Source organism: Phyllobates terribilis, unplaced genomic scaffold (assembly GCF_046119375.1).
Source record: "Phyllobates terribilis strain yellow unplaced genomic scaffold, ASM4611937v1 Scaffold_9__5_contigs__length_417890890, whole genome shotgun sequence".
NCBI lineage: Eukaryota > Metazoa > Chordata > Amphibia > Anura > Dendrobatidae > Phyllobates > Phyllobates terribilis.
Window position 1 is genome coordinate 118,410,006 of NW_027362769.1, and position 25,558 is coordinate 118,435,563.

Here is a 25,558-nt window from a genome sequence, read left to right on the forward strand (position 1 = left end):
AGGCGCATGGACGCCATTTACCAGGGGATGAACCCTGAGACAACACAGCCCCAACCCCGACATCCGACGCATCAACCTCCACAATAAAGGGTTGAGAAACATTGGATTGACTGAGTATAGGTGCAGTGGAAAAATGATGCTTTAAGGAAGAAAAAGCCTGGAGGGAAGCATCCGACCATTTGGAAAAATCAGACCCCTTCTTAGTGATGTTAGTAAGGGGATTCACAATAACAGAGTAATTTTGGATGAATTTCCGATAAAAATTTGTAAAGCCCAGAAAACATTGTAGAGCCTTCAGGTTCTCGGGACGTTCCCAGTTAAGGACTGCACGGATCTTCTCCGGATCCATCCGAAAGCCCGAAGTTGACAACAAGTACCCCAAAAACTGCACCTCCTGAATAGCGAAAACACATTTTTCTAGTTTGGCATAAAGTTTGTTTTCCCTTAATATCTGGAGCACCTGCTTAACAAGCCCCAAAATCAGGCGAGTAAACCAAAGTATTGTCCAGATAGACCACCACAAACCTCCCCACCAAATGATGGAAAATATAATTTATAAAATGCTGGAATACCGCAGGTGCATTGGTCAAACCAAAAGGCATAACCAGACTCTCGAAATGTCCTTCCAGGGTATTGAAAGCTGTTTTCCATTCGTCCCCTTCTAGGATTCTAACCAAGTTGTAGGCTCCCCTTAAATCCTACTTGGAGAATACCTTAGCTCCCACAACCTGGCTGAACAAATCAGGAATCAGAGGAAGAGGGTATGGATCACGGATGGTAGTTTGATTTAATTCCCGGAACAGGGACGTAGACCACCATCTTTTTTTCATCACAAAGAAGAACCCTGCAGCCACGGGCGAAGATGAGGGTCTGATATGTCCCTTCTCCAGACTTTCCGCAATGAAATCCTTCATGGCTCGTCTCTCAGGGCCAGAAAGATTATACAGTCTGGACTTCGGTAGTTTAGCTCCGGGGGTCAGCTTAATAGGACAGTCATAAACACAATGACTAGGCAAATCCTGACAACCCCTCTCAGAAAAAAATTCCTCAAAACCAGACAGAAAAGCAGGTAAAATTTCCATAGAGACAGTAGCAAGGGAAATTTCTAAACCGTTCTCATGGCAGTAATCTCCCTACTCAATAATCTACCTGGTTTGCCAATCCACCAGCGGATTATGTGTAACAAGCCAAGGTATACAGAAGACAATCGGTGTGGGAAGATTATAAAGAACATAGCAAGGAATTATTTCACAATGAACTGACCTGACCCTCAGTTTTACATTATGTACAATCTCAGTAAATGCTTTTTGTGCAAGTGGCGCCGAGTCAATGGCAAAGATGGAAATAGGTTCAGCTAAAGCACAGCAAGCAAGACCATGAGTTTTCACAAACTCAGCATCAACCATGCTGACTCCGGCTCCACTGTCAACAATCACAGAAATTTTCTCGGTTTTGCTCTCTAGCACCACCTCAGCTGTCAGGACAAAGGGGGAACGGCAGTTTGGCCACAAATGCACCCCTTGTTTATCCAACTCCAGACTATCAAGAGTTAATCGAGCCTCCTTTTGTTTAGGAAGTGAAGGGCAGGTCCCAACAAAATGTCCCTTTTTCCCACAAAAAAAAAGAAGCCTTTTTTCTTGCGAATCTCTGGGGAGATGTATGATGTAGAGAGACACCACCTAACTGCATTGGTTCTTCCACCTCCCCCACTACTTGTTCACCCCCAGACCGCTCCCCTGGCAGAGGTACAAAACCCCGACAAGAAGGCCCTGGAGAAGGTGGTCTCACCCGTCTGTCCCGAAGGCGTCTTTAAAGACTTATGGCCAAAGACATGGCAGCCTCCAAGGACTGATGAGTTTCATATACTGCCAAGGCATCTTTCAACCTTTCAGTAAGCCCCTCACAAAATTTACTTCTAAGGGCTGAGTCATTCCATTTGGAATCCGTTGCCCATCTACGGAATTCCGAACTGTACGTTTCCACTGACTGATTCCCCTGCTGAAGACGACGTAGCCTAGACTCAGCCAAGGCGACTCGGTCAGGGTCATCATAGACGAGGGCCAGAGCTCCGAAAAACCCCTCCACAGACTGGAGACAAACCAAGTACTGAGATAAACGAAAACGTCCATAACTGAGGATCTCCCTGCAATAGAGAGATCACAATACCAACCCGTTGCTCTTCATTACCGGAGCAGTAAGGACAAAAAAACTTGCCCCTACCTCCTGAAAACCTGTCCGGGAGGGCAACCTAGGGTTCAGGCTAGATAGGCCTACCTGCTGAGACCCCCACACTGGCGACCTGTAACTGCTGATGCTGCTGCTGTACCTCACCAATGAGGTCATTCACCTCCAGAGACAGCCTGTGCAGCCGCTCTGCAAGCTCTGCAACTGAACCCATACCCAAGGGAGAAAGAAAAAAAAAAGTGCACGCCCAAAAACACAGAGAGAAAAAAAAAAACGTCAGTATTTTTTTTTTCTTCCTTTTCAAAACGTGCTAGCCGGATATGTCACGCCAGGTGTGGGAAAGACTTAGTGCAACACAGATGGAAGAGGGAAAGGGAGCCCAAACACTAGAGAAAGGGGGAAGTGGAGACCTCCTAGGCTGGTCTAGTGTCACCCTGTCTCAACTACGGTCCCTATATTGCCTCTTCAGCAATCGCCGCACCCGTGCCTCGCTCTGTCTTTCCCTGGCGTATGGCTAAGGCTAGGGATGGGAGGAGATGAGCACTAGTCGATCTCCACTAATCTCTATAGACAACAAGGGTAGACAAACAGGGGGAGAATGCTTAGCTTTAGATGACTCCAGACAAATGGGAACTCGGCATCAAGCTCCACAGAGGACGAAGTACTGGTCTTGCTAAGCCTTCACAAGTAGAAATGAATATAGCCGGCACCTTCCTCTCAGACACACCAGATATATATACACACAGGCCAAGGAGCTAATTACCAGAGGGAGGTAGCCGCTAGGTCCTAGAGATAGCCTCTCATCTAAGAAAATGTCTGTAATGCCAAACCTAGAGATCTCCTGCAACCAACTGCAGGGCGACTGTCTGTCACCTCTGATACACCCGTGACATCAAGTTGGCCATCAGTGGAACAAGTATTTGCATAACAAATTGTGATGATTACCTGATATGGATAGTTGTACCAACACTGTCTTGTGTTCCAGAGCCAAGGAGTCTAAAAATAAGAAGGAAAAAAAATGAGAAAATAGTCAACAGAGAATTAATTAGTTTGCATCATATTTTCTGTCCAAAGCTCAAGAAGAATTTAGCATTTAGGGATGACCTAAGTCCTGTGGGACACACTGAATCTCTGGACACCATGCCTGAAAACAAGGTCAATCTTAACGCCCCCATAAATATTAAGCAAAAGTTCGCCAGGCCTGCCAATTTTGGGGGGGAAACGGCCAACAGTCTGTTTAGTATGGGGGTCTCTTGACATGATGTCGCGGGAGAAAAGGGTCAAAAATGTATCCTTTTTGTTCTCCCTGGAGATAAGCTTCTTTCAGAAGAGTCTGGCAGCGGCTCTCTCATAGGGAATACAGGTGTGGTCAGCCCAAGCCGAACATTTTGGTGAATGGGGAAAGGGTCAGCTGAAAAAATTGCTTTGCTGACAGCTATCTTATGTGTATGACCAGCTTTAGACCCTACTCATTACTTTGTGTCAATTTTTCACCGTGTTCCATGGGTCCCCTTTTTTAACTTCCACATTTATCGTACTATAAAAAATCTCAAAATTTTTTTCCAAACATTCAATGGCAAGCAGTCAGCAAAACATTGGAAACACATGGATGCCATCTGTGTGCTACCTTTCTTCTTCAAGGTCCATAGACCAGAGTAAGGGCTCATTCACATGTCAGTATTTTTCATGTACAAGAAAAATATACACATTATTCTTATCAGACTTTGATCAACAATTGATCATAGCGTGATCCGATTTTTCGCTGATGAGAAGAAGATGGAGAATAAAAAATTCCCCATATTCTCCATGGTGACAGTGCATGAAAATCAGACTGGACTCAGATGTCATCTGGGTGCAGCCCCATGTTTTCCATGAAGTCATTGACTTGCATTAGGCCAAGTGCGATCTGATAATTGGATCAAACTCTAACATGCTGTGATTTTTTTCCTGGGAAAGATTCAGTCCAAGCAAAAAAAAACGGTGGCATCAGTTTTTCTTGTATGTGAAGAGAGAAAAAAAAAAGTTTCTTCACCTTCTCAGTGCGGTCCAATTTTTTTCACGGACCCATAGATTTGCATTGCCAATTTTAAGCCGACACTCAGGTCAAAATCAGAAATGTCTCTGATATTTTCCGCGAATAACTCATTCCGAACAAAAAATCGGACATGTGAATAGCACCATAGAATATCACAGGTACGAGTGCTATCCATGAAAACCACAGATAGAACTTGTAGGAGAAAAGCTGACATGTGAATGAGCCATAAGCCAAATTTCTGATTACTTTACTAGTATCATTGGACGTGTAAATAATCCTATGGAATTAAATGTGTCCGCCAGCTGTCAGTGACAGAAAACATACAGCACACGAATGACAAACACTGGCGTGTGATTAAGGCCTGACACTGGATTATGCCGTGTGCAGTAGCTTCTGTTAGTGTACCCCATATGGCATCAAAAATGCTATAAAAGGCACCACCATACACTTTAAAAATAATACAAAAAGTCCACACAGTGTAAATACCGGCATGTAGTGCTCAAATGATACTAAGTGACCACATAAGTCCATACATTAAGTAACAACAGAGGTGGTGTGACGACACAACTTCTAATCTTAATCTGCCAGACGACTAGACTTGTTAAACCAGGAAAAATACACTATTATCTTCGTGTTGACCTTTGAATGCATGTATTTCTTTGGCTGGTCAAGAAGGACAGTGACTCGGTGTTTGGAAACCATGATGTTTGTTACTATGCTAATTGCATATTGTACTAAAGCCAGCTGGATGTTGATTTAAAGAGCCCCCCCCCCCCGCTATACCCACTATGTCAATTGATTAAATGCAAACAATGAGACCTAATCTCTGTGAATAATATCATCCCTAATTCTTGACCTGTGGATGTGTAATTGAAAGGACAACTAACGATTTAAGAGACATATGCCTCTGTAGCAGTCCGAATTGAAAGAGAGAATCAAAGATCAGACAGACTCTTCAGGACATCAGCTTGGTAGCTTGGCTTCATCCAGAGAGACACAGATTTTGATTCTGCATAATTCCGGCCTAAGGGTACATGGTCCTGACTGGAAGGATACAGTACTGCTCCATTGACCACCAGAGAACCCATGGGTACATTTGGAGAGACCAGGTTGAGATGATGAAGTCACCTGGCCCCATGGATATGTTGTTTGAGGTTGCCAGGTGGGACCCTCCAGTCGCCTGGAACCCATGGAGACATTCAGAGAAGAAAGATTGGGACCAGCCGGTCATCTGGCCTCATGAAAACTCTCGGAGAGGCCAGAATGGGACCCTTGGGTCTCCTGGCCTTTTACCTTGATGGGCTGTCAGCTTCCTAAGCTTACCGCTACGTCCTCTCTGTGGGTGCCCGCCAAAAGCGGGAGGCCACTGGTTGAGATAGTTGGCCCTGGAAGTCCCAAAGTCGCAGTTGTGCTATCACCGGTGGGCCAGCGGAAGGCTGAGTACTGTGTAATGTTGTACCATCTTGGGTATTTGCTGGGACTGTTCTATGTATTTATTGTCCGTTTGGTGGTTCAGTAAAGTATTGCCACACTGTTTTACCCTCTCCCTGTGTTGTCTGGGTAGTATTACGCCCACGGAAGACCCCAGGTCTTCACAGGTGGTCTCAACTTTCAGGTGCTAGGCCATCTGTGGTGTCTCCTTCCAGAATGCTACCCTTATAGCGGATCTGTCACCAAATTTCATAATGCAAAATTGTATAAATTAATAAAATAGATCTCTTGGACCTGATATTTACTTTTAAAATCCATGACCGAATAGCTATATAATCCTTTGTCAAAGTTTATTTCTATCACCAGCTACCTAGCCTGATTAACAGCTTCTTAGTGTCCCTCTTCCCTGCTGCTGCTGCTGCTGCTGAAATCTCACCCTGCTCAGTACAAGCTGTAACTGTCAGTCATGCGGAAACTGAATGCATTCAGACTAATGAGCTCTCTCTCGGGATTATCCAGCCATTCTGAGATTTTCAAAGTAAATACACCAGCCTTATCAGGGCTAAGATCTATTTAATACGGTATGCAGTTTGTATTCGTTTTCGTTGGATAATATAAAACCACAGATCTCTTAATTAGGTGATAAACTGAACTCTGCTACATTCATAACCCCTATCATGCTGAGATCTTAATATTTCAGTCGGAGAGAATAAAACATTCTGGCCGCTTTGACCTGCAATAAGTGGATTTAGCTGCATCGGTTGTAAGTGTAGACATTTTGGATGTAATTGGCGTAACTTGCATTTGTAGAAAGTCACCATTACACACTGTCATTTTCTTTCTGCACTTTGAAGATTGTTCTTCAATTGCTGTGTTCTCGCAGCGGTTAGTGCAGGCATTGTTCTGGAAAATCATTTAGGTGTATTTAAGGTTAAGCTTCACTGGAAGTGTCATAACCTCAGCGGTTCTCAGCCGGCGCACACAGCAGATCCGCTCCAGCACAGTCATTGTCATCCACAATGCAAAAAACACAACCACGGATAATAAGAAGTCATTGGATATAATGCGCATGTTCACACATAGGATTTCTCAAGTGTAAGCTTCACAAGTGTATTTACACACTAATAAATGGCAGAAATACAAAGCTAACCCTCGAGTTGTAGCTTGAACTACTGAAGCTCCACACTCAGGTGACCGATTTTCATCCATATTTTGGATCAGATTTTCATCAGTGTTTGTTCAGTTTTTACCATCAGACTGTTGTCAGTTTCTATTATTTGCAAAGAAAACTGATAAAGATTTCTCAAGCTTCTCCTATCAAACACTACGATGCTACTATGATGGCATGTGTGTGTAGTCCCAGTTTTCATATTCCTCTCCTGGTTTTGGCTTAATGATGTAAAATACTAACCAAATACTGAATGTGTGAACGTGGCCTTAAAGTGTAAGTCAATTTAATTTTTAGTTCATAAATCATTAGTACACATGAAAATAAGAAACTCTGTAATATTCCTTATCAGAGAAATCTGCTTTTTTCTTCTCCTGGACTGATTATTCATTCTAAAAATTCTCAATTCCCTGTTAAAATCCGTATTCAGTGAAGACAGGTTGTTACATTACTGAGATAAGAGATGACAGTTGGTGCTGATAAGATTCTATGCAAAGGGGAGGAACTAAAGGTAGAGCTACTCCCTCCTCATCACACGCCTGTCTACATGACGTGATAGCGGGTCACCGATGGGTTGCCATGATAGCTGAGGGTCAAATGATGCCCCCCGTGCCTGTCATTACGAAGCTCCTTTGAAACCCTGACTGTGGCCGGGATTCAAAGGAGACCGTGATTTCTGCTATATTCAGCGGTCCTGTGGCATCGCTGTGTATAGCACAAGCGATCGGACTTAGTACGGGACTAACAATAGCAGTGAAAAGTATGAAAAAAATGCTTTAAAAAATATGAAAAATAAATAAAGTTCAAATCATCCCCTCTTACCCCATTGAAAATAAAGATATTAAAAAATTACACATATATGTTATTGTTGTGTCCAGAAAAGTCCAATCTATGAAAATATAAAAACAATTAACCCGATCAGTAAACTAAGTAAAAAGGAAAATAATTTCAAAAACGCCAAAATTACGTTTTTTTGGTGGCTGCAATTCCACAAAAAAAGCTGTAACAAGTGATCAAAAAGTCCCGTCTATCCTAAAAGGGTATTAATAAAAACATTGTCTCACCCCGCAAAAAAATAAGCCATCAAACAGCTCCATCGGCCAAAAAATAAAAATGTTAGGGGTCTCGGAAAAAGGTGACACAACCCCAAAATTTTTTTATCTGCAAAAGTCTGATTTTTTTTTTCACCACTAAAATAATAAAAAAAAATGGACATGTTTGGTATCGCTGTAATCGTATTGTTGAGGAGAATCATGTTGCAAAGTCATTTTTTCCACAAAATGTACACCGTAAAAACAATTCCCAAAAAACAATATCAGAATTGCGTTTTTTTTTCACAATTTAGAATTGTTTTCTCCATTTTCAGTACACTTCGTGGTAAAATGAATGGTGTCATTCAAAAGTACAACTCGTTCTGCAAAAAAACAAGCCCTCATATGTCAATGTGGACAGAAAAAGTTATGGCTCTGGGAAGAAATGGAGGAAAAAAAACGGAAACGCAAAAGCGGAATTTGGCCACAGTGTGAAGGGGTTAAATATGTGATTTTTTTTTTTTGATTTTTTTTTATCCGTGTTTAACCCCTTAACAACATTAGACGTACTAATACGTGTCTGTGCCCTGAGACTTAAGAGCCAGACCCGTATTAGTACGTCATCGTGATCGCGCGCGCGCACAGGCTGTGCGGGCGCGATCGCCGCCGGGTGTCAGCTGATTGTCACAGCTGATTGTCACAGCTGACACCCGGTACTATGTGCAGGGAGCGATCCTGCACCGCTCCCAGCACATTAACCCCCGCAATGCTGCGATCGAAGTCAATCGCAGCATTGCAGTGGCAAGGGGAGGTGATCGCAGATACTCACCTCCTCTTCCGGCCTCCAGCGCTGTCTGCCGTGGCTTCCAGGATGTTGCCATGAAGACCCGATGTCGTCATGACAACATCCGGGTCACCAGACAGCAGGAAGATTTTTTGGACATGCGCAGTGCATCTCCAAACTATCTTCTCCCTGTCCAGCGCTGACAGCCTGCACGGCACAGGGATGGTGCTCCATTCCTATGCCATGCAGGCGATCAGAATAAAAGAAGTGAAAGTCCCAGAGTGGGACAGAGTAAAAAAGTGTAAAAACTGTCAGAAAGTGAAAAAAAATAATAAAAAAAATTGTAAAAATATAAAAAAAAAAATAATAATAATAATCCACCAAAAATAAAAATATAATGTACCCATCAATAAATATTATTATAAAAAAAACAAAAAAAAAAACAATAAAAGTACACATATTTGGTATTGCCGCGTCAGGAACAACCTGACCTATAAAACTGTCCCACTAGTTAACCCCTTCAGTGAACACGGTAAAAAAATAAAATAAAAAAGGAAGCAAAAAACAATGCTTTATCATCATACCGCCAAACAAAAAATGGAATAACACACGATCAAAAAGACAAATATAAATAAAAATGGTACCGCTGAAAACGTCATCTCGTCCCGCAAAAAACAAGCCGCCATACAGCTCCATCAGCCAAAAAATAAAAAAGTTATAGCTCTCAGAATAAAGCTATGCTAAAAAATATTTTTTTCTATAAAATTGCTTTTATTAAGTAAAAGTGCAAAACATAGAAAAACGATATAAATGTGGTACCGCTGTAAACGTACTGACCCAAAGAATAAAGCTGCCTTATCAATTTTACCACACGCGGAACAGAATAAAAAAAAAAAAAAAATTCATGAATTGTTGGTTTTTGTTTATTCTGCCTCCCAAAAATCGGAATAGAAAGCGATCAAAAAATGTCACGTGCCTGAAAATGGAACCAATAACAACGTCAACTCATCCCGCAAAAAACAAGCCATCACATGACTCTGTCTGCCAAAATCTGGAAAAATTATAGCTCTCAAAATATGGCGATGCAAAAACTAGATTTTACAAAAAATGCGCCTTTTAGTGTGTGACAGCTGTCAGTCATAAAAACCCCATATGATTCTGGTATCACTGTAATTGCACCGACCCGAAGAATAAAGTCATCTAATCACTTATACCGCACGAGGAACGGCGTAAAAAATAAACTCTCGGGTTAGGGTTGGGCTAGGGTTAGGGCTAGGGTTAGGGCTGGGTTTGGGGTTAGGGTTGTGATGGGGTTGGGATTTTTTTCAAAAGTAAGAAAAAAAGATGACGATATGGCGACTAGTGTTGAGCGCAAGAGCTCGCTACTTGAGTTTGCATCGGGTGGTCGGGTATGCATTGAGTATCGTGGGTATTTGAGTGACATGCTCGAGTCTCCGACCCATATGCTTCGCGGCCAAAAAAACTTTGCGGGGATTGCCTGCCATGCACGAGCGATCCCCGCATGTTTTTTTTTGGGTGTCAAATAACCGTGAAACATGTGGGGCAGGGACTCGAGCATGTAACTCGAGCACACGCAGTACATGGTGCATACCTGAGTACCAGATGCAAACTCAAGTAGCGAGCACTTGCGCTCAAGACTAATGACAACTTATTCAATATGATGACCTAATGTTATCAAATTCTGTGTCGTACCTCTGGGTTCAAAATGTTCACTATACACCTTAATAAAATCCTTGAGGGGTATAGCATCTAGATAGGTGCCTTGGGGGGGGGGTCTAGTTTCCAAAATGGGGTCACTTGTGGCGGAGCTCCACTGTTTAGGCACATCAGGGGCTCTCCAAACGCAACATGGTGTCCACTAACAAATTGAATGGAAAATCGGCTGAAATTGTTAGCGGACGCCATGTTTCATTTGGAGAGCCCCTGCGTGCCTAAACATTTGAGCTCCCCCACAAGTAACCCCATTTTGGAAACTAGACCCTCCAAGGCACCTACCTAGATGCATAGTGAGCACTTGGAACCCCCAGGTGCTTCACAAATTGATTCGTAAAAATTAAAAAGTATTTTTTTTTCCACTTTTTAATTTTTATGAATCAATTTGTGAAGCACCTGGGGGTTCCAAGTGCTCACTATGCATCTAGATAGGTGCCTTGGGGGGTCTAGTTTCCAAAATGGGGTCACTTGTGGGGGAGCTCCAATGTTTAGACACACAGGGGCTCTCCAAACGCAACATGGTGTCCACTAACAATTTGAGACGATTTTTCATTCAATTTGTTAGCGGACACCATGTTGAATTTGGAGAGTCCCTGTGTGCCTAAACATTGGAGCTCCCCCACAAGTGACCCCATTTTGGAAACAAGACCCCCCAAGGCACCTATCTAGATGCATAGTGAGCACTTGGAACCCCCAGGTGCTTCACAAATTGATTCATAAAAATTAAAAAGTGGAAAAAAAAATACTTTTTAATTTTTACGAATCAATTTGTGAAGCACCTGGGGGTTCCAAGTGCTCACTATGCATCTAGATAGGTGCCTTGGAGGGTCTAGTTTCCAAAATGAGGTCACTTGTGGGGGAGCTCCAATGTTTAGGCACATCAGGGGCTCTCCAAACGCAACATGGCATCCGCTAATTATTCAAGCAAATTTTACATCAAAATGTCAAATGGCGCTCCTTCCCTTCCGAGCCCTGCCGGGCGCCCGAACAGTGGTTTTTCCCCACATATGGGGTAACTGCGTGCCCAGGGGAAATAACAAATTTTGGGGTCCATTTTTTCTTGTTACCCCTGTGAAAATAAGAAAAATTGGGTCTGAAGTAACATTTTTGTGAAAAAAGTTAAATGTTCATTTTTTTCTTCCACATTCAAAAAATTCATGTGAAGCACCTGAAGGGTTAATAAAGTTCTTGAATGTGGGTTTGAGCACCTTGAGGGGTGCAGTTTTTAGAATAGTGTCACTTTTGGGTATTTTCTGTCATAAAGACCTCTCAAAGTGACTTCAAATGTGATGTGGTCCCTAAAAAAATGGTTTTGTAAATTTTGTTGGAAAAATGAGAAATCGCTGGTCAACTTTTAACCTTTATAGCTCCCTAACAAAAAAAAATTTTGGTTCCAAAATTGTGCTGATGTAAAGTAGACATGTGGGAAATGTTATTTATTAACTCTTTTGTGTGACATATCTCTTTGATTTAAGGGCATAAAAATTCAAATTTTAAAAATTGCAAAATTTTCTACATTTTCGCCAAATTTCCATTTTTTTCACAAATAAACGGAAGTGATATCGAAGAAATTTTACCAAAATCATGAAGTACAATATGTCACGAAAAAACAATCTCAGAATCAGGGGGATCCGTTGAAGCGTTCCAGAGTAATTACCTCATAAAGTGACAGTGGTCAGAATTGAAAAAATTGGCCTGGTCATTAACGTGCAAACCACCCTCGGGGGTTAAGGGGTTAAATTTGAACGTGTTTCAGGGTATTTTTTTTTTTTGCAAAAATTCGGACATAGAACATCCCATACCCCGGAAACACAAAGATGGAACAATATATTCATGAAATATGGATGTCTGAATGAGGTCTCATCAGATGCCGTCTTTCACAAACGTACGCCATCTTTGTGTATGTATAGCACCGGATTTACGCCTATGGCACCTCATGGCATTCTGCCCACCCCACCAATCACAGGCTGAAATATTTATACCGCAAACTGTTCAGCCTGTGGCTATCGCTCCGTGTTCCTGACGCGCCCCCTGGGCCATGTTGTTAGGGATACCCGGAGCCGGATCAGATGGGGGTTGTAGTCTCCGAGTGGCTGTGACCCGGTCCGTGCCCAGGGTGTCAAACTCAGTGTGCGGCAGTCCTTGTAGATGTTTTTAGTGTCGACTACGCCACCCGTTGATTTGCGGTCAAAAGGCCGCCGCTGCAGGATGGTCCGCTGAGGCTGGTGGTGTGTGTGCAGCTGTGGTAGTATAACCCCCAACGGGAGGGGTATAGCCTCAGGGGGTCAGACGTGGAGGATGGTGGTTGTGAAGGTGCAGCAAGGAGACTCCGAGGCATGAAATGCAGTTCAGGGTTTTTACTCACTGGTGTTGCTCGGGTCACTCTGTACAGCAGTGACCACCCAAGCCGTGCTGCGTCCACCAGGTCCTGGACTCGGCCAACTCCCGGGCAATTCCTGAGTATGGTCCTGAGCTCCTTTCTGACTCTCCCTTCTTCTGGCCGTTCCCACCAGGGATCCACCTGTGTCCGGCTCCCTCGGGTCTCTTGGTGGTTGAACCTTCTCTGGCTTCCCTGACCCTATGCTCGGTGTGCCATTTGGGTGGATTTGGTGAGGGTCGTGGCAGATCCTGCCCACGACCTCCGGTTCCTGGCTAAGGTGTGCTTTGGCCTCTGCCAGCTTGGGATCCGGTACCCTTTTGCCGACCCTTCACCCTTATCAGTTCTCATACGGGCTCTTGGGGTCCCCTCTCGTCCTGCGCCTCTGGGTCCCTCTTCCTTCTCCTCTCCTGGAGTACTGCTGACTCACTGACTGACTGACTGACCCTGTCCTAAGATGGTGCCCACCTTATATACTCCCTCTATGTGTGAGCTCAGGTGACCAGCACCCAATGAGCTCCTACATTTACCCAGACTACTCCCCCTATCTGCCCCTACACTACTGGGATGTTCCACCCCCCTCCCACTCCAGCCAGGGACAGACGCTGTCGTACCTGCACATATACTGGTGGGAGTACCGTTGTTCTGTCCCCCGGAAATGGGATGTATGTAGTGCATGCAGCCTACTAGCTCAGTTCCATACTCCATCCTTACCAGGGAGTGGAATACCACACCTCTGGGTTGAGGTGCAATACCCCTGTAGCAGCCGAATCCTCAGGGTGCTACATTCCCCCCTGGTAAATCACAGCACGTCCTCGGGCTGTAAAAGAATAAACATCCAAAAACATACAATTTTTTTTTTCATAACATAAACATATAGAACATATAAACATTATATATATCATCAGCAGCAATAAACTCTTCATATAAAAACTTTTCATTATTAACATTCTTGTTCCTCCGGCCACGGTGCAAATTGTGACCGGGTAAAGTGCAACAGTCTCTGGTAGAAAAAAACAACAGTTTCCTATAAAACCGGTAGGGGCGCCTTAAAAAGCGCAACTATATACAAGGGTATGGCCGCTCTCAGCCCTCGACCAGTGGGGAACAGGAATGGCTGTTCACAGTCCTCAGCCTGTTAGGGGATAGGGACACACGGGTATTCACTTGCTGGTCCCGACGGGGACTACACTTTGGTAGCAGCAGTTTTTGTACCCACACGGGTAACTATTTACATATTCTATTTACAGTTCATCAGTGGCGGTGTGCTCTTGGCTGAGAGTAATCTTTAGACCCGTCCGGGTCCTCTTGATCCTCCTCACCCCGTAGCTCCTCCTCAGTCAGTCTATGCACATGCAGGGCATACGGGCCCTTGGCGCACTGATGCCGGGTGAAGGTGACCTCATCACCCAGGTATAGGTCACGACCTCTGTGTCCCTCCGGCAGATGACTTTCAACGTCTCTGCGGGTGACAAAGACGTCGCCGGGGGTCTTGTGGTCCCGGATGAAACCCCACCCGTGCTCCAACTGGAATTTTATTACAGTCCCGCTGGCACGGGGACCGTGGGCAGCACGGGGGTTTCTGCGGGCTCGGCTCTTCTGCTCGGCGCTCTTCACTTGGAGCCGCTCCTCGCGGACCCGCCTCTCTCGTCGCTCCTTAGCAAAAACCTCCAACTGTTGCCGGCAGCACTCCGCACGCTGGGCTGCGGCTGCCCGGGTCTCCTCGGTGAATCCCATTAGGTCCTCACCGGTAGAGTCCCACTCGAACTGGGCTTCCTCCAACGAGAGTGGGGTGATCTTGGCGGGCGCCGGAGCCGGGATCAGGGGCTCATCCAGGGGTCTTTCTTTCCGGAGTCGGGGATGGTGGTACTCCGGTGGCCACACAGGGGGCTGCCCATCCGGGCAAGTCTGCTGGGCAAACAGGTCTTCACCCAGGTGTGGCGCTGTGGACGTTGAGGGCGCGGTGGTGGTAGCGGCGCCCGGGTTCACCAGGCCTTGCGACCAGGCCTGGGGCACCCTGAAGGTGAAGGGCACCGTGAAGACGGCGGCGCCCGGGGTTACTTGGCCCAGCGACCAGGCCGGTGGCTCGGCTGTGGTATAGGGCGCTGTTGGTACTGCTGCGCCCGGGGGTACTCGGCCCTGCGACCAGGCCGGTGGCGCTTCCTGCTTGGCCGCGCTCAGAATTGAGGCCCGTGACGTCACAGGGGGCGTGGCCGCGGCTCCGGCCGCTTGAGGCCTAGCTTGGAGCGATGACGCAGCGGCTACGGGAACGGTGAATGGGGCTTCGGGCTCTGCGACGGGGAGCAGGGGCAGGTTTACGGCTTCTGGGCACGGGATGTTGTCGTCCCCATTACCTGCCTTCATCTCTTCGGCTCCCTCCGCGGCGTCGTCTCCGGCCGTCGTCCATCCTTCGCCGTCCTCAGAGGTGGACTTGCTCCTCGCTGCGGGTGGCATGCTTCGCTGGCGGGCTCCGGCCTGCCGGGCCATCTCTCGGGTCCACTCCGCCAGTGTTTCCTGCTGCACCCGGGCCATCCTTCGTGCTAGGCCCTCTAGCGCGGTCTGTGCACGCTCCCGATCTCCGGGGAGCTGCGCCAGGATCTCCAGCAGGCCTTCTGGAGTGGCGACCTGCAACAGGCTCCTGACCACTGGGTCGGTGCTGCCTGACTCTCCCTCCATCTCCGGGTGTGTTCTCTCTGGACTCTCCTCCAGACTCCTCCAAGCTGCTCCCATCTTCTTTCTTTTGTTCTGTATCCGCCCACATTGGGGGTCGTCCTGGGGCAACTTTGTGATTGCCAGTTCCAGGGGCAGTTCCCTCACGCTGATGGACATATCAATCATCACAGTCTCTGCTGGTGGGGGCGGTTTCCACTTTTGGCGCCATTTTCGGTCCTGGCCCACGATGGGAGGTGGCCTCTTGCCATCCTTTGGCACGCCCATAATGGCGTCCGCTCTGCCAAGGCGGGAAATCTTCTCAGATGGCGGGAACCGCTTCCCAATGGCGGGAAACTCTGTGGATGGCGGGAAAAGACTGCAGATGACGGGCAAATGGCGGGAACTGATCCGAGATGGCGTCCGATGGCGGGGACCCTCTGGAATTGGCGGGAGACTTCTTTTTACGGTAAATATGAACTTTTCTTCAGGCACGCAGTACCCGGTGGTTGCGGGCACGTGATCCTGCCGACTACGCCAAAGTTGACGCGCCCCCTGGGCCATGTTGTTAGGGATACCCGGAGCCGGATCAGATGGGGGTTGTAGTCTCCGAGTGGCTGTGACCCGGTCCGTGCCCAGGGTGTCAAACTCAGTGTGCGGCAGTCCTTGTAGATGTTTTTAGTGTCGACTACGCCACCCGTTGATTTGCGGTCAAAAGGCCGCCGCTGCAGGATGGTCCGCTGAGGCTGGTGGTGTGTGTGCAGCTGTGGTAGTATTACCCCCAACGGGAGGGGTATAGCCTCAGGGGGTCAGACGTGGAGGATGGTGGTTGTGAAGGTGCAGCAAGGAGACTCAGAGGCATGAAATGCAGTTCAGGGTTTTTACTCACTGGTGTTGCTCGGGTCACTCTGTACAGCAGTGACCACCCAAGCCGTGCTGCGTCCACCAGGTCCTGGACTCGGCCAACTCCCGGGCAATTCCTGAGTATGGTCCTGAGCTCCTTTCTGACTCTCCCTTCTTCTGGCCGTTCCCACCAGGAATCCACCTGTGTCCGGCTCCCTCGGGTCTCTTGGTGGTTGAACCTTCTCTGGCTTCCCTGACCCTATGCTCGGTGTGCCATTCGGGTGGATTTGGTGAGGGTCGTGGCAGATCCTGCCCACGACCTCCGGTTCCTGGCTAAGGTGTGCTTTGGCGTCTGCCAGCTTGGGATCCGGTACTCTTTTGCCGACCCTTCACCCTTATCAGTTCTCATACGGGCTCTTGGGGTCCCCTCTCGTCCTGCGCCTCTGGGTCCCTCTTCCTTCTCCTCTCCTGGAGTACTGCTGACTCACTGACTGACTGACTGACCCTGTCCTAAGATGGTGCCCACCTTATATACTCCCTCTATGTGTGAGCTCAGGTGACCTGCACCCAATGAGCTCCTACATTTACCCAGACTACTCCCCCTATCTGCCCCTACACTACTGGGATGTTCCACCCCCCTCCCACTCCAGCCAGGGACAGACGCTGTCGTACCTGCACATATACTGGTGGGAGTACCGTTGTTCTGTCCCCCGGAAATGGAATGTATGTAGTGCATGCAGCCTACTAGCTCAGTTCCATACTCCATCCTTACCCGGGAGTGGAATACCACACCTCTGGGTTGAGGTGCAATACCCCTGTAGCAGCCGAATCCTCAGGGTGCTACATTCCCCCTCCATGTTTATGACTGATTATGCAGAGCAAACGCCTAATACTTCTCCCCTGGTAATAGTTCACAATATCAATTCTCTACTAGTTATGCAGCAATTCCCATCAATTCTGATTTTATAATAATATATAATGTGTTGAATACATTTCTGACAATTGTTTTCATTAACTTTCTGCAACATTCTTCCGCCGTTACTGCCAAAATATTCCTGCAGACAAGAAAAAGCCTCTGCACATCTAAAAGGCATCACTATTCATAGAAAATACAGTGATTTTTTTATTATTCTTCTAAAAATACATATAACGGTGTCTGACGCACGTGCAGACCTAGCCGAAGTCTAAGCAGCTTTGCTTTTTTTCTCAGCACACCATGAATTCCTAGCACATTTTCATTGTTTTTTTTTAACAAATATATTTGGTGTCTTATTTTTTGTTACATTTTGTAATGTCTTGTATGTGTATTTAATTCTTGAAGTTTTTTAAAACATCTAGGAAAGTCTATACGGGGAAAAAAAAATGAAGAAAAAACAAACTTAAAGCCATAATTATTTCATGCTGTGTTTTAAAGCAAACAATCCCCAAAATGCCACAATCCAAATGGCTTATACTGTACGTATTATGATTAAGATTCTTTTAAAAATTAAATATAGTCACCAGATTTCATAAACTTGTATGTATTATTAAATAGACCTGATAAGGCTGGTGTACTTACTATGAAAATCCATCACTCTATGGCAGCAAAATCTGACCAGGATTTGTAAAATGCTTATTTGAATACATAGGAGAAAAACTTCTTTTTCAGGCAGGCAAACTTGCTGAGTATTTCAAGAGGAAGACACTTTAGGAAACATTTTTTTATCGTTTCCTGGGCGCTTTTTTAATGTTTTTGACCATTAGTGTTTTTTTTTCTTTTTTTTTACCTTTTTTCCAACATTTTTGTGGTGTCTTTTTACTGGTGTTTTTTGGGAAAAAAAATGTTTTTTAACTCCATTCAACAATGAAGAAACCATTAGCGGTTTTCATGGAAGAATGCAGGCAAAATTCTCAAAAAGTTACTTTTGAGCTTTCCCATTGACTTCTATTATAAAGTATAGCGCATCTTCAGAGAGGAAAACGCCTGACGAAAAGTCCACTCACTTCATTTAGCTGCTTGGCGTCCTTGGGAATATGAAGCAGATAAAAGACGATCAAAAGAACAAACAAATGAACAGCGCGTCATTTTTACATAAAAATGCATATGTTCATTGTTTTGAGCAGTTAGTTAGCGCTTCCTCTGGCGGGTTGTGGACCTGAACAATTTTGTGGGGAATTTTAATTCTTCTTATTTTGGCTTTGCTTTTAATTTAGCGTTAGGACTTGCAAACATAAAGACCCTTGACGCGAGTTGCGAGCTTGTGTATTTTGACCAAAATATCAACCAATACCTCATATATTATGTTTTTTGCACGTTTTTTATATTCAGGGTGCAGCCAGGCCCATTAGTGCTGGCATTGTAAACTAAGGTGTCTGTCCTCATGGGGTGCAATCAGATAGTACCGGGCCGCCCACCTGATCTAATAGTATGGGCGTTACTAATAGACACTGTGCACTACTCATGTGTGAACAGCGCCCTATACAAGCCTTTTGTGTGCAATTCTAATACTAAGTAGTCACCCCCTCCATGAAATGGTAGGTTATGAGTGATTGTCTCATCAATATTTTGCACCTTTGTTGCCGCCATCTTTATTATATGGGTTTGCTGCATCCTGGCAGTGCATTAGTTCTGAGACCTGGGCAGGTAAACACTCTTGTCCTTTTTTGCTGTGTTTATTCTTGAATTTTGTTGGAATTGTAATTCCTCTTATTATGGCTTTGCTTTTAATCTAATGGCATGGTATCATAGGTCACTGTTAGGGCCTTTATTATGGCATATATTGCCTAGAGAGTGACAGAGTGACGGCGGTAACGGGCCCGATAGTGACGGTGACGAACCTCAGAATAACATATTAGGACCAAGACATCCCTGACGATAATATTTGTTTATTTATAATAGAACAATAGTGTGCGATAGATAATAAAAGATAAGTAGATATCCGTCATATATATAATTTGTGACTTTCATGTGTAAAATCAATAAATAAAGGAATGAAAAACTGGCGTGGGGTTCCCCCTATTTTTGGTAACCAGCAAAGGTAAAGCAGACAGCTGTGAGTTGATATTATCAGGCTGGGAATGTCCATGATTATTGGTCCATTCCCAGCCTAAAAACACCGTCCCTCAGCCGCCCCAGAAGTGGAGCATCACATTAGATGCACCAATTGTGGCACTCCGCCTCTGCTTTCCTGATTGCCCTGGTGCGGTGGCAATCGGGGTAATGGGGCTTAGGTTGATGTCAGCTGTAAATTGTCCAAAAACCCAGCTGACATCAAGCCCTGGATTAGTAACGGAGAGGCGTCTATCAGACAGACACCCCCATTACTAACCCAGTAATAGAAAATAAACACACACCTAAAAATACTTTATTTAAATGAACACTCCCCGACACTTTCCCATATGTCTTACTTTCAAAAAAAGACAAGTGTGAAAGCGCCCCTATAAGGGATGATATTAGGTTGATGATATAGTTGATTAGAGCTGGATTCTAATTATGCAGCGATGTCATTTTCATTTCCATTTAATAAAAGGTCCAGCGGAAGGTTAAATGGAAACATACAAGGGAAGAACCTCTGCGTAAATTCTAGAGTAGCAGATAATTGGTTGGGGAAAAAAATTGTTGACAAGAGAAATTACATCCCTGATAATTGTCGCTCTCAGGCCATGGCTGTGTGTCCTGCGACAGCGATTCTCTAACAAGTAGTGCGAACAAAAACATTTATGCGACTTGTGTGTAACTTGCTGTCACACAACCATTTTACAGCTGCAATTTTGCTGTATAAAAAAAACATTCAAGTTGCCAACAAGCTGCATGCAAGTTGCAATCGTATATAACTTGCACTGAGGCCTATAGCATGTTAGTCACATGCACCTTGCATTGAAGCCTATGGCATGTGAGTGGTTTGCAACTTGCACCGAATTATATGGCATATGATGCAACTTACATTGAAGCCTATGGCATGTGAGTCACATGCAACTTGCATAGAAGTCTATGGCATGTGAGTCGACTGCAACTTGCATTGAAGTCTATAGCATGTGAGTTGCTTGGAATTTGCATTGAAGTCTATGGCATGTAAGTCGTTTGCAACTTGAACTGAAGTCTATGATATGCTATTCGCATGCACCTTGCATTGAAGCCTATGGCATGTGAGTCGCATGCAACCTACATTGAAGCCTATGGCATGTGAGTCACATGCAACTTGCATTGAAGTCTATGGCATGTGAGTCAATTGCAACTTGCACTGAAGTCTATGACATGCTATATGCATCCATCTTGCATTGAAGCCCATGGCATGTGAGTCACATGCAACTTGCATTAAAGTCTATGGTGTATGAGACACATGCACCTTGCATTGAAGACTATGACATGCTATTCACATGCAACTTGCATTGAAGCCCATGGCATGTGAGTCACATGCAACTTGCATTAAAGTCTATGGTGTATGAGACACATGCACCTTGCATTGAAGACTATGACATGCTATTCACATGCAACTTGCATTGAAGCCTATGGTATGTGAGTCGATTGCAACTTGCACGGAAATCTATAGCATGTGAGTTGATTGCAACTTGCATTGAAGTTTATGGCATGTGAGTTGCATAGAATTTGCATTGAAGTCTATGGTATGTGAGTCGCATGCAACTTGCATTGAAGTCTATGGCATGTGAGTCGATTGCACCTTGCATTGAAGGCTATGACATGCTATTTGCATGCAACTTGCATTGAAGCCTATGGCATGTGAGTCGCATGCAACTTGCATTGAAGCCTATGGCATGTGAGTCACATGTAACTTGTATTGAAGCATATGGCATGTGAGTCACATGTAACTTGTATTGAAGCCTATGGCATGTGAGTCGCATGCAGATTGCACTGAAGTCTATGGTAAGTGACTCTCATGCAACTTACATTGAAACCTATGGCATGTGAGATGTTTGCAGCTTGCAATGAAGTCAATAGCATGTGTGTTGCATGCAACTTGCATTAAAGTCTATGGTGTATGAGTCATATGCACCTTACATTGAAGCCTATGGCATGCGAGTCGCATGTAACTTGTATTGAAGCCTATGGCATGTGAGTCACATGCAACTTGCATTAAAGTCTATGGTGTAGGAGTCACATGCACCTTACATTGAAGCCTATGGCATGTGAGTCGCATGTAACTTGCATTGAAGCCTATGGCATGTGAGTTGCATTGAAGCCTATGGCATGTGAGTCGCATGTAACTTGTATTGAAGCCTATGGCATGTGAGTCACATGCAACTTGCATTAAAGTCTATGGTGTATGAGTCACATGCACCTTGCATTGAAGGCTATGACATGCTATTTGCATGCAACTTGCATTGAAGCCTATGGCATGTGAGTCGCATGCAACTTGCATTGAAGCCTATGGCATGTGAGTCACATGTAACTTGTATTGAAGCATATGGCATGTGAGTCACATGTAACTTGTATTGAAGCCTATGGCATGTGAGTCGCATGCAGATTGCACTGAAGTCTATGGTAAGTGACTCTCATGCAACTTACATTGAAACCTATGGCATGTGAGATGTTTGCAGCTTGCAATGAAGTCAATAGCATGTGTGTTGCATGCAACTTGCATTAAAGTCTATGGTGTATGAGTCATATGCACCTTACATTGAAGCCTATGGCATGCGAGTCGCATGTAACTTGTATTGAAGCCTATGGCATGTGAGTCACATGCAACTTGCATTAAAGTCTATGGTGTAGGAGTCACATGCACCTTACATTGAAGCCTATGGCATGTGAGTCGCATGTAACTTGCATTGAAGCCTATGGCATGTGAGTTGCATTGAAGCCTATGGCATGTGAGTCGCATGTAACTTGTATTGAAGCCTATGGCATGTGAGTCACATGCAACTTGCATTAAAGTCTATGGTGTATGAGTCACATGCACCTTGCATTGAAGGCTATGACATGCTATTTGCATGCAACTTGCATTGAAGCCTATGGCATGTGAGTCGCATGCAACTTGCATTGAAGCCTATGGCATGTGAGTCACATGTAACTTGTATTGAAGCATATGGCATGTGAGTCACATGTAACTTGTATTGAAGCCTATGGCATGTGAGTCGCATGCAGATTGCACTGAAGTCTATGGTAAGTGACTCTCATGCAACTTACATTGAAACCTATGGCATGTGAGATGTTTGCAGCTTGCAATGAAGTCAATAGCATGTGTGTTGCATGCAACTTGCATTAAAGTCTATGGTGTATGAGTCATATGCACCTTACATTGAAGCCTATGGCATGCGAGTCGCATGTAACTTGTATTGAAGCCTATGGCATGTGAGTCACATGCAACTTGCATTAAAGTCTATGGTGTAGGAGTCACATGCACCTTACATTGAAGCCTATGGCATGTGAGTCGCATGTAACTTGCATTGAAGCCTATGGCATGTGAGTTGCATTGAAGCCTATGGCATGTGAGTCGCATGTAACTTGTATTGAAGCCTATGGCATGTGAGTCACATGCAACTTGCATTAAAGTCTATGGTGTATGAGTCACATGCACCTTGCATTGAAGGCTATGACATGCTATTTGCATGCAACTTGCATTGAAGCCTATGGCATGTGAGTCGCATACAGATTGCACTCAAGTCTATGTTGAGTCTCATGCAACCTGCATTGAAGTCTATTGCATGTGAGTCACATGCAGCTTGCACTGAAGTCTATGGTAAGTGACTCTCATGCATCTTATATTGCAACCTATGGCATGTGAGATGTTTGCAACTTGCACTTAAGTCTATAGCATGTGTGTTGCATGCAACTTGCATCGAAGCTTCTGATAAGTGAGTCATATGCAACTTGCGACTGTTGACTGAAAATCCAATATATTTGTAAACATTTGTGACTGTGTTGCAACGTGAAACCTTATTACATCATTAGACGTTGTAACAATGTTAGGATAAAAAAAAGACTAAGTCTATGTGCCCACGATGCAGAAATGCTCCGGATATTTTCCTGAGCGTTTCTGCATCTCCCTGGCAGAAAAAAACGCATGCGGATTGTACATGCGGATTGTACATGCGGATTGTACATGCATTTTTCCTGTCAGGGACATGCGGATGTGAAGCGTTCTTCACATGCATTTCCGCATGCGGGTTGTCAAGCGCTTTCCAGGCGATTTTAGCATCACTTGTAAAGTGCTTGACAACTTGGTCACACTATATAAATCCATGCAAACGGCATGGATTTATATAGTGTGACCGAAAGAATGGTAAAAAATAAAAAATATACATTATACTTACCTTCTGATGGGCCCCGGAGTCCTCGTCTCGGCTTGCCGGCAGCTTGCGGTAGACTAAAGGACCTGCATGACTAAATGACGTCACCGCAGGTCCTCCAGTCCACCGCGAGCTGCCGGCAAGCCGAGACAAGTACTCCGGGGCCATCAGAAGGTGAGTATAATGTATATTTTTTATTTTATTCTTTTTTTTACAGGTTCTATGGTACCCGGGTCTGGAGGAGAGTCTCCTGTCCTCCACACCGGGGTATCATCCGCACATTGAAACACATGGTATCCGCATGCAGTACAATGCAAGTCAATGGCGGTGAAAACGCCGCGATTCTGCAAAATAATTGGTAGTGTTGCGGATTTTTCCGCAATGATAATCCGCAGCGGAAATTTCCGCAGCATGTCCACAGCACATGCGGATTATCATTGGGGAACATGGCAGACCTTCTACCATGCGTTTTTTAAGCGTTTCTGCAGTGGAATTGCCACTGCGGAAATGCTTAAAAAACGCATTGTGGGCACACAGCCTTAATCGTATGATTGTATGAGAATAAAATGATGCAGCTGGAGAAATACAGATGGGGCTCAGCTCAGTTTGTCATTTACTGCAAATAGGACTTGTGCTCTTCTGACATGTGAGTCTTAGAAAATACTTGCAATACCCATGAAATAACAATTCTAGAGCATCGTAGTGCTCTGCTTTGTGAAACTCCTCTGTTATCCTTCCTGCAAATTTATGAATCAATTAACAGCTGTGCGTTACCACTTAGGGGTGCGTCCCACACACTCTGACACTGACAAATCACTGCTGTCAATGTCACAGTGAGCAATGACACACCAGTTTTATAAGAAAAATAAGAACACTCAGTTGGAAATTTTCAGGATGAATAACAGAGTAGCAGCACAACGCAGAATTATAAGAAAAGAGGCTGGAGATTTTTATTTTTTTATCAGGGAAAGTAAATATTTAATAGAATACAGTAAATATTTTATGACCCGTGACATGTTTTCTTTAATACAAGCCATCAGTATTAATCCATAGTTTTTCAGGTATCGATATCTACATAATGAAGGGAAATTGCAGATGACCCAAACAGCCATAGGGAGGCTCTCGGTGTCTCCCTACAGGCAATGTGTGCAGCTCTGCTGTGGGTATAAATGTAAGGAAATGGAGTAAAATAATTCTCAAAACTCAGTGTAGTTCCCAAATGTTCACAAAGTTTTGCTTGGATATGGGAAATGGGAACATTTTGACCTCAACTTATTTTACTTGTATGGATATAAATAATCTAGGGAAGCGCAGAGTGACCCACTAAATAGCATCCAAATTGTGAATCAATCTAAATTTCATCAGAAAAGACAGGGAAGTGAAAGAAGATAATTTCCGAAACACGTGAAGCTCATCTTAGAGGAAAGTATACAAGTCTGTATAACAAGAGCAGACCATGGCAATCACTTAACAATGTCATAATGCATGTCAAAGCTCGGGTGCAAATTTGAAAGGCAATCTGTAACTGGACTTGAAAATTGCCATCGATCCCCAAATGACTGCAAGGAAAGAAGCAAAGTATAAATGGATGCAATTTTCAGCACCTCTGTAATTCTGTAAAAAAAAAAAAATTAGTTGAGATGCATCCAAAATGACTCAGCTCGCTGTGATTGCTTGAGCTACAGGCAAGCTCATAGAGAATACAGGATTCACATTTTGCATGTATTTAGATTTTTTTCTATTTCTTTATGTAGTGCCGGCGTCCCTGCCCTCTGCTAGGCAGGGACGCTGCTCCCCTCACCGCTCTGCCCCGTGCCCGGCGTCCCTCTCCCGCTCTGCTGTCAGCGCGCGCTCCTTCCCGGCGTCCTCCTCCCGCTCTGCTCTCAGCGCGCGCTCCTTCCCGGCCCCTGTGCTTAGGGCGCGCGCGCTCCCCTCCTCTTAAAGGGGCCGCGCGCGTCGTCCTAAGGAGTCCCCGGCCAATGGCCGGAGGACTTCATCATATATAAGGCACCTCCTCCAAAATGGAGGTGCCCGAGCAATGTTGTTTGCACCTGTGTCTCACCTGTGCTTCAGCCCTCAGGTCCCGTTGCCAGTTACC

The 25,558-nt window shown here is 44.9% G+C and overlaps 1 protein-coding gene across 2 annotated transcripts in view; it reads right to left on the bottom strand.

The window, feature by feature from the left end:
• The window catches only part of CERS6 (ceramide synthase 6), a 441,738-nt gene that overhangs the window by 142,442 nt on the left and 273,738 nt on the right, over positions 1-25,558 (bottom strand). For both annotated transcript variants that reach the window (XM_073647006.1, XM_073647005.1), the window contains exon 5: positions 3,130-3,180. In XM_073647006.1, the coding sequence (XP_073503107.1) occupies positions 3,130-3,180 (51 nt within the window). The remainder of the gene's footprint in view (positions 1-3,129; positions 3,181-25,558) is intronic.